Source organism: Artibeus jamaicensis, unplaced genomic scaffold, assembly GCF_021234435.1.
Source record: "Artibeus jamaicensis isolate MK-2021 breed Jamaican fruit bat unplaced genomic scaffold, CSHL_Jam_final contig_373, whole genome shotgun sequence".
Lineage (NCBI taxonomy): Eukaryota > Metazoa > Chordata > Mammalia > Chiroptera > Phyllostomidae > Artibeus > Artibeus jamaicensis.
Genome location: NW_026521807.1, coordinates 989,246 through 1,007,717, shown reverse-complemented (window position 1 = coordinate 1,007,717; position 18,472 = coordinate 989,246). Strand labels below are relative to the sequence as shown.

Sequence of the window (18,472 nt, the reverse complement as noted above, 5' to 3'; positions counted from 1 at the left end):
AGAGAAGGCAATGAGAGGCTCTAATAGCCAAACCCCTGTGGTGGGTCTGGAAACCGTGAATTCTGCCTGCAAAGTAGAAGCAGCTTTCTCTTCCTCACACACTGAGCTGTCTTTTCTATAACACTTGAGGACCAAAAAGTGGTATCAAATGCATCCTTCAGATTGGGATTTTTTAAAAAGAGCCTAGAAATAACTCAGTTGATAGAGATTCTGATTCCAAGTCCTGGATCTGAAGCCTTTGCCACTCACCACTCCGTGGAGCAGGGCTGGGGGGCTTCTATCCAGACTCTGACACTTGTTAGCCATGTGACCTTGTACAAACTCATTAGCCTATCTGGGAATCAGTTTCATCATTTGTAAGACAGGGATAATAATAATACCTTCCTCACAGGGCTATTATGAAGGTAAAACAAGTTTAATCTCACAAAGTGCTCAGGCTGTTTCTGGCGCATAGTAAAACCTATGTAAGTATTTGCCACTATTATTATCTTGGGTTTCCCCATTTGTAAAGACAAGCTAGCGCTATCTTCCTCTAGCTCACAGAAATAATGGAAATACACACACTCCACTCTGAGAGTCATGGCCACGTGAGCCCTTCCCCCCTCATATTAAGTAGTCACATTCAAGGCCACCAAGACACAAAGCCTAAGAGGATATAGAGCTAGAAGGGACACGAGATACAGAGTCAAATTACTCATTTCACAAATGGAAAACTCTTCTGTGACCTTGAGCACTAGATTCTACTGAAATGGGAAATGAGCTCTGCTGTAGAAAGCTTGGGCCTGTGATATCGAAGAGGCTGAAGTTTGTAGATGCCTAAACTCTGTTGTCAGTCAGTGTCGTCCAGATAATTCCTGTTGCTTTGTGGACGGAGCACACACGAGGGCCCACACACTGCTACAGTCCCGGACTTGAAGGCGTGCGGGAAGTAACACAATGAAACATTTGCCAAGGCAGCTGTCTATTGGCTTGACCCCACCTCAGCTATTTGCAGGACTTACTTAGCATTATATCAAATGATGACTTCCACAAAGGTGCCTTTTATTTGAATTTGTGGCAAGTCCCATTCCTTCTATCATTTTACAGTCGAATCTGGGCAAAGCAAAGATATTTAATTGCTCAAGTAGAGGGTTGTGGATTCTAAATATAAACTTGGAATTAAGAAGTCCAGTTTCTACTTCTTCCCTGTTCCCTGCCTTAAAAGGCTTTGGAATTTGCACCAAGTCACCTCAGCTTCCACCCTGCAAGGATGTGGAATGCTGCTGTGTCATTCTGTGCTGGGTCAACGGATAGGAATTTCCTTCGCTTTGAAAAAAATGCCTAAAACCGAACCCTTACACCTTATCTTCATGTCTGTTCTGGGCACGATATTAACACATGACACCGTGGGGCAGAAACAATACCCAGAGACTCAGAGGAAACAGGGGGCTGGGGCCCTGGGGTTAGTCAGGGACAGGTGGAGGAGACACTGGGTATTCATGCCCCCACTCCACCCCCAACACGCACACACACCCTGATTTTTCTTCCTGGCCACAGCCACTCCTGGATGGGAGTTCCACCCCGACACACCTTCGCCGCGGCTCCCACCTTCCTGGGCACGGCCCTTTGCCCCTCCCTCGGGACCTGGACCCTGACCCTGCTTTCTACCCAGTCTGTCCTGCTGCGTCTCTCCCTCCCTCTCCCTGGCCTCCCCTTATGTGCCCCCAGTTCCTAAGTCAACTCAGCTCCAGGCTTGATCTTTTTCACTTGGATCTTAATCTAACAAAAAAACAAACCAAAAACCCAAGCTCAATAGAGACTACTCATACTACCCAGCAATAAATACAAGCGAATGATTAATATACACAATCACTGATGGATGTCAAGGGAATTAGACTGAATGGAAAAGCCAATTGTAAAAGGCTGTGATTCTGTTTCTGTAACATTCTCAAAATGAGAAAAGTGCAGACGTGGAGAACAGATCAGGGGCTGCCAGGGGTCAGAGGGTTAGAGGGCGTTTCTCTGTGGTGGTGAACAGGGATTCTGGCCATGACTGTGGGGCGAGCTGGTATGAATCTGCATGTGATGCAATTTCTTAGCACTACACCCACCCTCTGAAAGAGTGAATGTAAAAAAACCTGATGAAATTTAAATAAGGTCCATATTTAAATGAACGATATCATACCAATGTCAATTTCCTGGTTTGACAATATATGAAGGTTTTGAAAGATATTATCATTGGGGGAGAAGGGTAAGCAGAACTCTCTGTACTAGTCTTGCAACTTCTTACAAATATTAAATCACATATATCAAATTACATACATCCTCAATAATAAGGCTGTGATTTTACCCTCAGAAGCAGCTCATCCTAAGGAAGGATAAAACATCTTAAGCAAAATGTCAAAACGCCAAAACAATAATTCATTTTCATGGCATTCTTAATGAAAATATACAGAATTTAGTCTTATTAAAAGACTAAATGAGTTGGTATTAAAAACAAAACAAAACTGGATAAGTCACACAATTTAACCTGGGAATGTCTTCGGCTGGCAGAACTCAAACAGTGGGCACATAAAACAGAGATGACAGTCAAGTCCGGCTGGCGTTCCCTCCGGTGAGTGTTTCCTGCCAGTAGTTCTTACTCTGCTGTGAGGATTATATATTTCTCCCTGGTAGGAACAGTGGTTCCTAATGTGCGTGGCTACTGTACGGAAAATGGCCTTGAGGGAGTCTACAAAGGGAACAGGTTAATTCTCTAACAATTCACGAGTTCTTGAAGAGTATTAAGCACCAGTAAAATAACTCCATACTTCTAAGTCAGATTATCTAAAGAAAAAACATGGCACCTTAAAAAATTAATTGTTCTCACTTTAAGAAAGAAGGTGGCTGGAGGGAATGTGGGTGGGAGGGGGTGTGCAGAGTGGAGGGGAGTGAAGGGGGGAAATGGGACAACTGTAACAGCACGATCAATAAAATACATTGAAATAAAAAGAAAGAAGGTGGCTGGACTTCAGTTTTGATTTGGCAATTGAGTTAAGGCGTAGACAAGCCCATTTCTGTCGGCTGCGGGAAAGGTGGCTGTGGGCGAACACGTCTTACCAGTTCTCAGAAGATGGGACAGTAACTGTGCTGCTGGCATACGGACCAAATGTGAAGACTATAGGAGGGGCGTGTGCCAGTCGGGAAGCTTTCCGACTTCAGTGTCTGCCCCACTGCACCTAACCCAAGGCTTTGGAGACATAGAAAGTCAAAATGAACACAGAACAGTTCATTCCTCCTTCTCCAACAGGAGGGCAAGCCTGAGGTTCAAGAGTCCAAAGAAGGTGCTGGCCTTGAAGTGAACCATTTATAATGATGGTCATCACAGGTCTAATTAGATTTTTATTAGGAAAACTCTTAGTGTTTGGTTTGTGTGAGAGAAGGAGGTCAAAGAGAAGGAGGAGCTCTGCTTTGAGGCCAGACTGCATGGCTAATGAAGAGCCAAGTCAGACTTGGGGTAGAGGCAGGCCAACAACACTAATAAAGTGCGTGGTGCCACTACAGAGGGTCATAAACTAGCCGGGTGACAGAACCCTTTAGACCACCAACCTGGAACACACGAGGAAATGAGCTGAGCTCATTTATATTATGCATGCTTAATGCATCAGTATTGATTCAAAGAGAGGATGGCTGGATATAGCCCACCATGCACACATTCATTGGTTCATTCAATCATTAATTCCACAAACATTTCTTGAGTAATGACTATGCCCCAAGCACTGGTGACCCAAAGATGAAGAAACACAGAGCCACAACAGAACGTTTCCTAGAGTCATGGATTTTGACACCAGTTCAACGGTGTCTGAGGCCTCTGAACTGGATTCCTAGCTCAGTAAAGTATTGATACTTGCTTAGTGAAGCATTAATACATGCTTTGTGAGACAAAGAATTTCACAGTCAAACCCCTCTGGCAAAATTGTATCAGTTGCCTTAGTTTTGCATGTTACAGGCCCTGAGAGGTCCTACCATAAAGACACTAATACCCTGACCAGTCCGAGCAGCGCTGCTCTCGGGACTGCGGCCTGGTGTAGGGGCGCGGGGAACACAGGCATCCAGGGTGAAGCCACGGCTAAAAGACAGGATCGAACAAGTCATATATACTTCACGTCCCGTGAAACACCCCAGGGCTCAATCCACATAAGCCAGCTGCCTCTCCAGAAATGTCACTGTAATCTAATTATCTGACAGGATGCCATGTGATATGCATACAGTACTCTGTTTTTCTGGGGGGGGGGTTAACCAACTTTCTTCTGCTGAAAACACACAGAGATAATTCATCCTCCATAGAATCTCAGCACCATGGAGGGCTAGAGCCGGTAAGATTGTTGGGACACTTCTGGTACTGTCTCCTTATTCTACAGATGAGTCTGCACAAAGCTAACCAGTGATGCCGAAGAAACTCCTGCCTCTGATTCCTGGCCCCAAGGCCCTACAGAGCAAGTACCTGTGTGTTGTGTGCTGTGTGCAGCACTGAGTGCACCATGGGTGCTGAATGACAAGGACTAGATTGTTCAAGTCAAAGACAATGTTTCTAATGTCACACTGTAAAAACAAGAACATTAAAATATACACCCATTCCCTAGGAAGCATTTGTGGAATATTCAGGGAGGAAAATAAAGGTACACATTTCATTTAACATATTTACATAATTCATCCAGGTTGTAGCATGGGCTTCATCCTCTTTTTTTGGACACACAGCGCTTACTGCATGTTTAAAACACTGCAGACAAGTCCGAGAGCCCATCCAACACCTGTTGCTCCTGTAGCTCAGTGACTTAGACCTTGTCAGCCTGCTACACTGTTCCTTCTTCAGGAACATAGCCGCCATCCAAAATCTTTCTGATAACCTTGTTTTTCACTGCTGTGGCTTGCTGAATCAAAGCAGCTAAATTTGATAAAGTTCAATGTCATTTCCTTCAAGAACTAACTCATCTTTCTGGGCTTTCATTCCTTTCTATGGTCAAGTAACATTCCATTATATGTACACACCAAATTTTATTTATTCATTCATCAGCTTATAAACATTTGGGCTCTTGCCACCTTTAGCTATTATCAACAAAGCTGCTATAACATCCAGGCACAAGTTTTTGTATACTTATATGTATAGGAACTTTGGTTTTCATTTCTCTTGGGCATGTACCTAGGAGGAGAATTGCTGGGTTATATGATAAGTCTATGATTAACCATGTGAGGAACTTCCAGACTTTATCCCCAAGTGGTTGCACCATTTTACATTCCCACTAGCAAGGCATCAGGGTTCCTACTTCTCTCCAAATGCTTGTCAACACTTATTATCATCTCACTTTTTGACTCTAGCCATCCAGTGGGTGAAACGATGCCTCGTGTGGTTTTGATTTGCAGTTCCTTATGACTGATAATGTTGAAAACCTTTTCATGGACTTACTGGCCATTTGGAAATTTTCTTGGGAGAAATGTCTACTTAAGTCCTTTGCCCACTTTTTAACTGGTTTCTTTGTCTTTTTAGAGTTCTTTATACATGTGGATATAAGTCCCTTATCAGAGATATGATTTGAAAATATTTTCTCCAATTCTATGAGCTGTGTTTTCACTTTTGTGATTGTGTGCTTTGAAGTATGAATATTTTAAATTATAATAAAGTCTAATATATTTTTCTTTTGTTTCTTGTGTTTCGGTGTGATATCTAAGAATACCTGGTCAACCCAAAGGTCATAAAGGTCTTGTTTTCTGCAAAGAGTTCTACAGTTTTACCTCTTTGATCCATTTGAGTTAATCTCTACACGTAGTGGGAGGAAAGGGTTGACTTCCTCTTTGCCTGTAGCTATCCAGTTGTCCCTGCACCGATTGTTGAAATGACCATTCTTTCCACTTAAATGGTCTTGGCACCCTTGTTGAAATCAGTTAACCTTAGATGCATGAGTATTTATGGACTTATAATTTATATCTCATCTTGTGAGGAATCTCCTTAAAAATTAAAAATAGAACTACCGTATGATACTGCAACCCCACTTCTGGGTGTGTACCCTCAGAAACTGAAATCAGACCTGTGAGAGCTGCACGTCCATGGTCACTGCGGTATTATTTACAGTGTCAGAGACATGGAAACAACCTAAATGTCCACTGACACATGAATGGATTTTTAAAATGTGGTATATGCACACAATGCATTGCATTGTCCCCCTGAGAACAGGGATCTGGGATCCCATGTACCCTGCGAGGTACAGCAGGGGTCTGCGGGAGCCACCACCACACACCTGGGTCCCTACATTACAAATTTAATGTGCCCACTGTGCAGAGTGGGGCGGGGTAGAGAAGCCTTCTCTACTAATCCAGCAGAAACCTAGGGGACAAAGTTGTCATGTGTGGTCACAGAGGACCCTCAGACTGAGTCATCTCACCCCCGGGGAGTGCCTCACTACGAGCTACCTTTCCCCCTCCGTGTGCCTGCCCTGGGCAGTTCTGTACTGTTCATCACTGCCAGCTGAATGCTGAAATGTACGCATTTCAATGTTTACTTTACTATTACATCCAGAGGTACCAATAAATGACACTGTTTTCAGTTTGGGAAAATAAATAAAATGAGATAGCAAGTAGCTCACCCTGCCTTCTCCAGGTTTGCCAATTTACCTCTCATATCTACTCCGGATGTGATTATTGGCACATAATAATGAAGAAGTACTAGATAATGGCTATAAATCTGCAATTTTCCTCTTGCAGAAGATGATCAGTATTTTTTCAGCTGCTCTGGTCTCTCGTATAATTATGTTATTAGATGCATTATCTCCAATGAACACAGCACACTACCTTATAACCAATTTTAAACACTGATTTGTTTCCTTCCCTTTAAAAATGTACCTTAAAACTCAATTTGGCAGTTAACCCAACATCTGTCCTTCCATTCTCTGAAACGGTTTTCTCATTGCCATGGCTAATGTCCTCCACTTCTGATGCCCTGAAACCCTCTCCACCCTTAGCCTCCAGGCAGCTGAGACTTCTCCTCCTTTTCCAGTCATTTATTTCATGACTTTTCCCCTCTCGCCCCTCACAGCAGTCGCTGACACTCTGCACTGGCCGTCTCCGCTCCCTCCATTTCCCCCTCACCAGCCCTCCTCTCCTGAGGACTCTGCATTTCTACCGAAAGGTCTGTCCGATGCCTACCTCCAGGGCAAGTTTGCCCATCACGCATCGGAACCCACTTCCAAACACCCTCCTGGATCATTTCTCCCAAGCATCCTGCTTGGTACCTCAAACTCGACAAAAATTCATTGTGCACCATTTACCACCCAGGCTCTGTGCTACATATGTAAGGGTGGTCTGTGAATTAGACACAGTTCTTGTGCTTGCAGGTGTAACTAAACTCATCTTCCTTCCTGTGCCCTGGCTCTCCCCACCTCCTGACCAATCCCAGAACCGCAATTTCTACTTAAGGCACTGCTGCCCAATATGACACCTGGGCATGAAGCCTCAGTGCCGTGCACCTTCCTCCTCCCTGCTCCCACAGCTAACTAGTCACGAGGGACCAAATTCTCGCCTCTCCTTGCCAGGCCCTCTGCCATCAGCCTCAGTCAGGCTCTCGCCACCTATAGGCTGGACCATTCGAATGCAAATGAATCTTAACTGCTGGCCGGCTTTCTCCTCTCCAATCCATTCCAAACACAGCAGGTTCCCAAAGGAGTGTTTTCACCACATCACTTCTCTGCTCACACATGAACTACTCCCCACCTGCTCCAGAATAAGCTCATTTAAAGCTCTGCATGAACAGGTCGGTCCACATCCACCTTTCCAATTGCTCCCTACCATGTATGTTTCACTTGGACAGAACTGACCCACAATCTACTCACAATGCTCAATCCAGGATTTTCATGTCTTTGTGCCTTGGCTCTCTGGTCTCTCTCCCAGAAACCCTTTCTCCACCCCGTGTTTGGCAAGTCCACGTTCTACCTACAATGCAAAGCCTGGCTCAAATACCACAGTCTTCTGAAGGCTTTTTAACATTTTTTAAATGGATTTGAGAGAGGACGGGGAGAGGGAAGGAAAGAGAGAGAGAGACCGACCAACTGGCCACCTCCCACATGCACCCTGACCAGGGATCGGACCCACACCCCAGGTATGTGCTCTGACCGGGAATCTAACCTGCAGCCTTCTGGTGTTCAGGGGTCGGGGTACAACACTGCAACCAACTGCCCCACCTGGCCAGGGTGTCTGAAGTTTTTTTGAATCCACATCTTCCTCGGGTAGAATTAGTCTAAGTTCCCTGGTTCCCATACTGTTCAGATGACAAGGGTCTTGTTGCACAGGTTTTTGTGTGGTAGATCTTTTTATTTGTCACAATACAGAGGGCAGTGTTCTGCTGCAACTCAGTAGGAATGTGAGGGGTGCATGGAGGAACGAGTCTCTGCTACACTTGAAAGGTGGTGTTCCACGAAGACATCTACGATCTGGTAATTAGGGGAGAAGGGATAATGAAATGAACGGTGGGCACCGAGCAGCCAGCCCTCTCTCACAGGTGCAGTCTGCCTCCATTCGGGTGACATGCTGACAGCTGAGTGGACCCTCTGGACACAGCAGCACTTGAATATTTCTGATTTAACTAGATTCTGCTGAGGAAACTAAGCTACTCTCAGAAAAGCCATTTAATTTCATGTAGATAGAAAGAAAAAACCCAACAGGGTGAAATTATAGTTTTATCACCATGACAATGGCACTGAGAAGCCAGTCCCAACACAGCGGAGTCCCACTGTGCCCTGCACACCTGGGGTCCATTCAGGATGTGCAGCTGCACATGTGGTCGGGGACTGTGGTTCCGGCCCCCAACCACTGTGTAGGGGAAAGGCCAGCGTAAACACGTCAATACCCATTTCGTTGGGGAAAAACCCCAAATGTGCATCCCTTAGCTGTTGATAAGAGATCTACAGTTTTGGAAAGAAAACCTTTCCTCAAAAATGGCACAAAAGTCTCCCTTGTAGTGTATGGTACACTACATTGGTGTAACAGTACATACAGTACAGGGTACTGTACATTGGTGATAAGGAAAACACTCCCACCTATGTCATAATCCCCCATGGTCCAAAGTCAGAATATCATTTATAACCTTCACTGTCACAACTGTTGGGGATGCTGCTGCTTCTTGGCTGATGGGGCCCAAGACGGTGCTGCTCAGTGGGGTTCAGAACCACCAGCATCAGATCCCCGGGAGCCTGTCAGATGGAGGCTCTCGGGCCGCTGCCGGTGGCTGCATCCTCAGGTGATTTATTGGCACTTCTGTGTCTGAGAAACACTGGTCTAGATCCCTGTGCTTCTGAAATTTCCCTTTGAATAAGAATCACTTGGGCCCTGGTCAGTGTGGCTTGGTTGGTTAGAGGAATGTCTAGTGTTCCAGAAGGTCACAGGTTCAATTCCTGTTCAGGGCATGTACCTAGGTTGCAGGTTTGGTTCATAAATTTTCCACTCTTAGTGGATAATATAGCTCACTGTCCTGTATTGACAATCAGCATGGTTTACTTGTTCATTAGAAAAAAAACAGTATCAACATAAGAAGGTCCAAACACTTCTGCTGGACTGTGGAACTGCAAGAGGTTGGGAAGAGATGGTTCTCAGCCTTTTACTTTGTAGGGGGGCCTTCACCTCTACCCAGGTCAGCTCTCCAGTGACCTTGTCTTGAAACCTCATGCCCCTCCAAGTTATTACATTTTTAACTGCACTCACTGTCCATTCCAGCACCTCCTCAAACACAGGAGACAGGTGAACTCCATCCACCATCCATCACTGAAGATAGCTAGGTGCACCCATTCACCTCCAAAAGGACTTTCTTCTAATAGTTTCATTCTTTTTTTTCTATATTGTGTTAACATTTGTATAACATAAAATTTGACACATGCTACAACATGAATGGACCTTGCTGGGTGAAATTAGCCAGATACAAAAGGACAAAAGATTATCTGATTCCACTTACATGAATTATCCAGAATAGGCAAATTCATAGAGACAGAAAGTAGATTAGAACTACCAGGGGCTGTGGGGAGCGGAAATAGGGAGTTACTACTTAATAGTTATGGAGTTTCTGCTTGCAGTGACGGAAAATTTGGAAAGAGATAGCGGAGATGGTTACACAACATTGAGAATGTAATTAAAGCCAATTAATCGTACCCTTGAAATTAGTTCAAATTAAATTGAAGGTAAGAACTACACCTAAGGATTTCTTTTACTTTCCTCTCACAATCTTAAAGGCCAATAAGACATTGCTAAGTTTAAGGTAAGGATGTTAGCTTGCAAATATGTGGCTTAGGAATACTCGCTTTAGTAATTTATCAGACTAATTCCTCAAACTGAGTGTAATCGGCTTCCTACTCTCTGAAGCAGACTGCAGGAGGCTTAGGTCCTGCACGAGCTCCTTCCTGTTAGGTGAGAATATTGAGAGGTTCGATGTCCCACGAAGGCTGCGAGTGTGCCTGGATGTGTGAAGTTCACATCTACAAGCCTTTATTATTGGTATTTGGCTTGTTCTAGTTATCAGGTGATAATCTCAGATTGCCTAATTTAAGTCAAAGTCCACAGTTAACCAATTCCCCAAACTGCCAACACATCACCCAATTCTTAGTGACTTCAGGGAGAGTCCCAGACCGATAGGACACAGAAGGGCGGTATGGCCAGAGGACCAGAATCCTCACCCAGGGTCTGCTGCACATAAGGGTACAGGGACTCAGCCTGCAAGAATCGGCCCTCAGGTTCAAAGCTGTATTGTGAGAAATCTCCCCGTGTCCCTCCAGGAGGCAGAAAGGCATTTACTGTCACATTCTTTTTCCTAGAACGCTGCTTATAGCAAGTTTCAGGAATGAGGCTGGGAGTTCCATTCACTCCTGTCCTGTGAAAACTGATCGCAGACCCTTTGGATGGAGATGGCTTTTTAGGCCACTTGGCTCAACTCCATTCTGGTGTCAGACTCGTCCCTTCTCTCAGGAGAATGTGGAAGACGGGAGGAAGCAAGACCCAGGAGTATAACGGCGGTGAGTTACTGAGTTGTCTTCTCCAATTTGGCAATAATGAATCCAAATTAAATTTTGCTGGTGTTGGTAGACAGGATGTTGTCCAGAAGCCAATAACTTTCTAATTCCAATTAGGCTCGCTGGGACAGCCGAGAGCCTTAAGGAGGCCTGAGGCACCCCCACCATGGAGAGCAAAGCTCCCTTGAGATAATGAGGTGGGCCGTGCAGGACGAAGGGACTGGGCAGCCTACGGAGCCGCTGACCGCCCCCACCTGCAGCGCACACTTTAGGGTCTTCACATGGAGAGAACACTCAGATGCCAAATGATCAAAGTCTTGGATGGAAGCTCAAAAATGAAAATGTTTGCCCCACTCTTTGTTATTGGCTGGAACACCTGTCTAGCTGGTAGCCCTGGGCAGGGTGACGCACACCCAGCAAAGACTGGCTCTGAGCACAGTGGACACGTTGCTGTGCTCGGCCTCCAGTCTCATGGCAAAGGGTAGTCAGCAAGGCTAAAAAAAGGGGATCTCAGGAACATGAAGCTACTTTTTACAAAAATACAGACAGCTAGAGATAAAGGACCTACAAATCCCACAGAATACTTCTTCTCTTGTTAATGCCTAAAGGAATATAGGAGCATATGGAAGGACAGAGAAAGAGAAATCAGATATAATGGTTTAGGTCATATCCACCCAGCTTAGCCTTCAAAGAAACTGGCCTCTGTATAAGTAGCCCACAGGGAATGGGGTGGTGGTGGGTTGAAGAGCGAGCAAATTCCCAAGTTCCAAAAAATCCCACCACCTGGATAAAAACTATAGAAAGAGAGGTTGAAAGAGTCACGCTGAAGGCCTACCGCAGGTTTTTCTCCTGTTTTATTTGCTATTATATCTTTAGAGTCTAAAACAGTGCTTGTCATATTACAGGTGTTCAATAAAGATGTCGATGGAAAACACAAGAATGCCAGAGTCTGACTTGATATGATGGACAGCAGAGGACTGAGTGCAATGGAGATCACGGCCCCACTTCTCGCCCGAACCACCCCCAGTCATGGGACCTTCCTGTCAAAGGGAAGGTCCTTACAAAGGACCTTCACTTTTGTTCCTTACAAAGTTTGGGGCCTCGACATCTTTAACATTTTCCTGAGACGGCATTCTCCCTCTTATCTGCCTGGGGAATTCTTATTGATCCCCCAAAACTCTGTTTAAATGTTGCTTCCTAGATCAACTTTTACCAATTCCCAAAGGCAAGTCTAGAGGTTCCTTTTTCTGTGTATACAGCACTGACATGAACATCTCTGTCACAGGAGAAAACACACGTCCTTGTCCCACTGGTAAAGAAGTTCCCGGGTGACAAAGGTCATAACATGCTCATCGGAATATCTCCTATTGCAGCTATTTGGCTCATAGTTGGTACTCGATCAATGTTTATGGAATGCTATTTTCTTATCATTCGCTTTTTATCCTATGGTGATCTAGCCTTGTCCCAGCCATGCTACTAAAACTTCTATGCTGAAAATTACCACGGCATGTGGAAATTAGGTGTTACAGCTGATATTTGCCTTAAAAAAGGATAACAGAAACACACAGAGGATATTTAGTTATTATTTGCTGGGATTTAGTTATGAAGTATATTTTGGTTTAGAATATATTGTTTTCCATCTCTTTTGCACCAGCCAACACTTGGCCATGATAATGCTTTAGGTTCTAAGTCTTACTACAGTTTTGTAACCGCCCCCAGCGAGAAAGCCTTTGAACCAATACTGATGAGGTTCCCACTTCACTAAGTGGGTCTTTGGAGGAAACAGGCCATGGAGCGAGAAGCCAGCCCCTCTAAAGGAAGAACACAGGGGAGAATGGCCAGTGAGGAGCTTACTCTGCTCTGATGGGCGAGAGATGGAGTGGGACTGAGCCTGGTCAGGACTTGAGGCTAAAAATATCATGACATCGTCCTGCCTTAGACCTCGGTGCTCCCCACCCTACCCCACCCCACCCACCCCAATAGCTCTAGGAGCTAAGATGTGGTTTGAGAGGGCGGTGCACACAGCATCCACTGTAAGGCTCAGTGTGGTGAGGTCACAGCGATCAGAATGCCTGATGCCTGAGAAAACCCTGCATGTGACTGGGGCCGGGAAACAGAAGGCACACTGTCACTTCACTCAGTGCACAGACTCCTCCCTTAACAACTTCCCAGCCTTGATCCTTGTGTTCCTCTTAACAGCCATTTACAGCAGCCAATAGCTTCTACAATGCCATACCTGAGAGACCCATTATAGCCTTTACTATGAGACTACAACAACGAAGAATTACACATCCCTTCCTTCTTTCAGCAACTTCCAGACCTCCGCTGCCTCCCAGATACTCCCCCTTCTCTGGCTTCACCTTCTCGGTCTCCTCAATGAGATCTCCTTCACCACCAGCCCCTAAATAGTGTTCAGCAGGAAACCACCCTCTCCCTGGTTAAGGTCACTGGCAGGTTCATCTTAAATGAGATGACTCTCACCCATTGGGTGCTTCAGTCCAAATGGGAAGTGGCCCAGTGGAAAATGGCCCTTCAGATATGCCCAAAAATCTCAAAGTGAGAAGTCTAAAATGAGACCTTCCATCTTTCTCCCTCATACTATAACCTCCGCTCTGCAAGACTTAACTGATGAATTGCCTTCTTTCATTAACTGCCCCTTTCCTCCCTTTTCTGAACTCCTCAGTGACCTAGTACCCCTGGAACAGCCCTCCCACCCATCCCCCCTCCACCGCCTCAATCAGGGCCTTCCCTTTCTATGGTCTCCCTGCCCGAAGCTTCCTTATTAATGCTTTTTTTACTGGCTATCAGTACTTGCTTCCCTGTACAATAAGCCACATATTTGTGATTTCTTCATACTTGACCATGACATCCTTGAATACAGAAACCTAGTCTTTTTTTGACCTATTGTTTTCTGTGGTAACATTGTACTTTGCACATAATAAATGCTCAGTAAACAGACTTCAGCAATAGACAATGGATTATCTTAAAGTGACTGCACTTATTTCCCCAAAGAACCATTCACTACACAATGAAATATTTGGTGTTTTCCCAGGCCAATTAACAGTGTTAAAGATGCAGACAGACCATGTGCACACACTTGCACACACCACATGCCCTTAGCTGTATTTAAGACAATCTTGTAGCAAACAGATCTATCTCCCAAATAATGAAAGCATAGATTGGTTCTTATTTTTTGTTCCTGGCTTGCCTTCAGGAAAGTGACACAATGCATAGTAACAAATGAGAAATTATTTTGCAAATCCATATCCTCAAAATGTCACCAAACACAGGTCATGCATCTCTCTTTCCTGCGTTTTGGTCCCGCTGCTATGACTTAGTGTGGTAATTATGTTACAAAAGCTATTATTTGATGCAATGAAAATGACAAAACAATTTAAATGCTTGTCTAAAAAGGACTCGATTAGTATGCAATTATAAATGAAATTACAATGGCAAAATAATTGAAATGCGAGTCTGGAAGGCACACTGATGAAACCAGTGAGGTGCTTCTGTTGTGGACTCATAACACTGAGTGAAACCGTACACTCCTGGGGACACGTTTTTAATTCATTAGAGCTGGCAACATTTATGGAGGAAGAAAATATCTGTGTGTCACTAGTTTCACAGCATCATCTACGCTCCTGAATGCCACCTGGGGGTGTGTAGCCTCGTCAGAGCTGATAGATTTATAGGCGAGTCAAATGAGAACCATGTGCCTACTTGTGCTTCCTTTCAGCACAAAGATAAAGGCACAAAGGCAAGCTCCACTTAGATTTTCTGAAATGTGTCCAAAATAAAAGGTAGAATCATAAAATGAAAAGATTATGTATTCTATATTTAATCCTACAATTATTAAAATATTTGTGTAGATGTATTTTTAAGAATCTATCTTCTTAAAACTTTCTGCTGATATACTCCTTTAACAAAATCTTGGTAATTATTTTGATGGCCAGGCTTACGGTGGGTATATTTGTTCACCAAAGGAAAAAATACGGTGATAGACACAAAACAGGCATGCTAAAATGTTAATTAGAGTAGTGACTAAAGAACCCCCTGTGAACCATGCATGTTCTGCATTTTGATGGCTGAATACCCAGCAAAAAGCACGCAAAATATGCCCCCTTCAACCAGTACCCCACACCACTTGCTTTCACAGACCCAGTTCTTTCAAATAAATGGGCCACATAAAAGGAATGAGTGTTAAAGGAATAGTGTATAAATCCTTTTCTCATTCATAAATATCTCTCTTGTGTTGTTGAGAGCAGATTAGGAAGTGATCTTTAATTGTTTTTCACAGAGAAAATCTCTCTGCATCCATGATTATCACATTACTTAATGAAGTGACAGAGTTTCCACAAAAACAGTTATATATTTTTGTTTTTCAAGCTTTCATTTAAAAGAGTCCCTTGGAAACAGAGATAATGGGTATTCTTACTCTCTTTCACAGACTCTGAAACACATCAAGATTTAATACTCACATAAGCATGTTCTCTGAGGTGTGCTTAGCAAGATGTGCTGAGCGTCTGAAACAGACTCCTGAGCTGCAGGGGGTATTCACAGTGTGCACGTTTCTCTGCCTTCCTACATTCACTGCACAAGGCAAATGAGTGGGGGTGTTAACTACAGCTTTGTAACAATGTGCTACTTGAGTGCATGACAGCTTTATAACAAATTCCAAATCTGCTATCTAGATATTTTATAGGGAGGTCATATTATTTCTAATAGATATCATGGAACTAATAATATGATTTTAAATAGATTTTTAAATCCTATGTGAAAATAAAGTTTTTCCAGTTTAGGGACAAAAGTATAAAGACAAAGATAGAAAAAGTCATGTAGAGAATAACCTATAAATAAGGGTAAGTGAAAAAACTAACAAGAAAACATACACATAGATTGCTGGGACAGTAAAAATCAGCAAGGTCCCAGAGTGTTTAAACTGTAGTATTAAATGTAAAACTTAAAATTTGGAATTTAAAATCACATTTGTCAGAATTTCATAGAATTAACCTCTGTATTTAGAAACATGTCAAATAAGTTTCATATAACAGCTTTATTAACTTCCAAGGGCATATCTTTGGAAGTCAATAAAAGATAAATCAATACAACAGTTATAATACCGTAAGAAAAATATATGGCTCTAACTTACTTTGAAATGCATGAAAATATAAATCAGATTGATGGGTGGGTAGACAGACAGGTGATAAAGAAAATACAGTAAACGTTAACTAGGGAATCTGAGTGGTGGGTGCATATGGATATCACTGACGATAATTTTTTATTCTTTTGTATATTTAAAAATTTCATTAAAAAGTGTTGGAGAAAATACAGTGCTCTAGATGAAATGTATTTACTCTGCTTGTTAACTGTGCTCAACAAATAAACCAGCTTCAGAACTTGCCTCCCGGACACGATGCACTCACCTAGCCACCCAGAGCCTGAGTTCGGAATGCACAAGTCTGTCTCAGCGCTGGGCAGCACGAAGCCAACCACGAACACCTCCACGCCGTCCGCCATCAGGGCCATGCCCAGGACGAAGAACAGGGTCCACTGAAAACGGCCATGACCGCACTCCTGGATTATCAGCTCATACTGCTGAGCTAGTTCTTCCTCATCAGCTTTCCTCTCCGACTCCAGCTCCTGTCGATCCTTGTACTCATCGCCCTTGGGCTGTCCTATCGACACGATGCTGTCTTTCCCTTGGTTCGTACTGGGGATGCCCTGGTACTCCCCTTCGTAGATTTCATCATCCTCATCGTGACCCTCAGTAGCTTCGCTGGAGCCTTCGTCATCATTGGCCTCCCCATTATAGGTTTCTCCAGGTGGGTAATAGTCATCGTCCTCTTCTTCATCCTGGAACCGACTATAGGACCTCTGGGTGTACTCATCCTGGGCCCGGTCCACTGCTTGATTCACCTTCTTTACTGTTTGTTTCTTTACCTCTTTGGCAATGTCCTTGGCACCCTTCACCAGTGAAGTCCTATCCTTGTAAGAGTCTTCCATCTTATCTCAGCTGAACGCCAATGAGGAGATGGGGCTTCTTCACTGACTCTGGTCACAGGTGCAGCCCTGACAGCATCATCCACTTTGGGTTCAAAGCAGAACTGCGAAAAAAAAAAGAGAAAAGGCACAGAGATATTTATTATTGCTTTCTACATCTTTTTCGCCATTGCTTTCTTGGTGTCCTTTCACTGTCCCCTCAAACTGAGACACATATTTAGCATTTCCTTTCTTTGATATCACTGTAAACATGCACAACTGGTGCTGGTTCTCTGCTCAAGTGTGATCAGCACTTCAAGTATTTAGGGTCTTTACTGTTATTAATGTTTTATTTTTAAGGAATTCTGACCCTGTGTACCTTTGCATAGAGTGCACAGGTGCTCCCCTGAAAATAAAATAGGACACCTGGCCCCTTGAAAAGTGAATCCAACACGTTTTGAAAGTGCTACACAGATGCACCCCGACTGAGAAAAATAACACAGGGCGCTTGCACACATGCACACCGACTACAAAGGCAGAACCAAAGCAGGGGAGCAACTGTCTGACCTTATTTCCTCACACTGAAAAAAACAAAGGAGCGGGCAAGCGGCCCTGTTTACAGTGCTATGTGCATACATTTGTAAAGTGTGTTTCCCTCTACGTTCATTGTATTTCCTTCCTATAAATGATAAGAGACTTGCATGGCCCCCCAAAGCTGACACCAAGTGCTTTCCCCGAGTACAGCAGGCATGTCTGTAGGAAACTGGCAGAGTTCAGCAAATGGTTTCACAGATGCCTTTGTTAGTCACTGAATTAGCACATTTGGCTTGTTTAGTGGGGGGGGGGGGAGGTCTGCCTTTTCAGATGCCACCCCCAAGACAGCAGGGGCAGGTAAGCTACATGTGATGTCCCATCACAACCCCAACACCCCTGTAAGTACTCAGGCTTTGTCCCTACCTTTTCATCTCTGGACCCCCCACCCCACTGCACACACTCCCTCCCCATCTCCTGACTTTGTCCCGCTGCTGCCCAGGAGACCGGAGTCAGCCGTCTGCCCTGGCCATCATTCGGTTTTCTCTCTTACTGACAGCCCTCTGGCTTTTGGCTCATTACACTTGGGCTGGCCTTGCGGTCACTGATCTTTCACTTGTCCACTGAACTATCTCCTTTGATGGCCCAAGCGAGCCAACATCAGGCTCACTCTTGTACGTAGACGATAGAAAGGTGAAAAAGTCATTCTCCCCCATTATAAATCCCCAAGCCCAAGGTTTGGAACGGCAGCATTCCCAGCACAACTTATGTAATGGTCAGTTCTACTTCTCCCTTTTTTACTGAGTATAAAATACTTGGTGTGGCTACTACGAACATACGTTTAGGCTGCTGTCTCAGACTTTGCCAACAAACCCAACAACAGACACAGGCTGTGTGTTATAAACGGACCGTGCGTCGTCACTGCTGAACGCCTGGGGGAGCCCTGCAGGCAAGACAGAAGCATG

At 44.3% G+C, this 18,472-nt stretch overlaps 1 protein-coding gene across 1 annotated transcript in view; it reads right to left on the bottom strand.

The window, feature by feature from the left end:
- SV2C (synaptic vesicle glycoprotein 2C) overlaps positions 1 to 18,472 on the bottom strand; it is a 183,759-nt gene that overhangs the window by 122,231 nt on the left and 43,056 nt on the right. The window contains exon 2 of the mRNA XM_037143719.2: positions 16,421 to 17,101. Within this exon, the coding sequence (XP_036999614.2) occupies positions 16,421 to 17,000 (580 nt within the window). The 5' untranslated portion in view covers positions 17,001 to 17,101. The remainder of the gene's footprint in view (positions 1 to 16,420; positions 17,102 to 18,472) is intronic.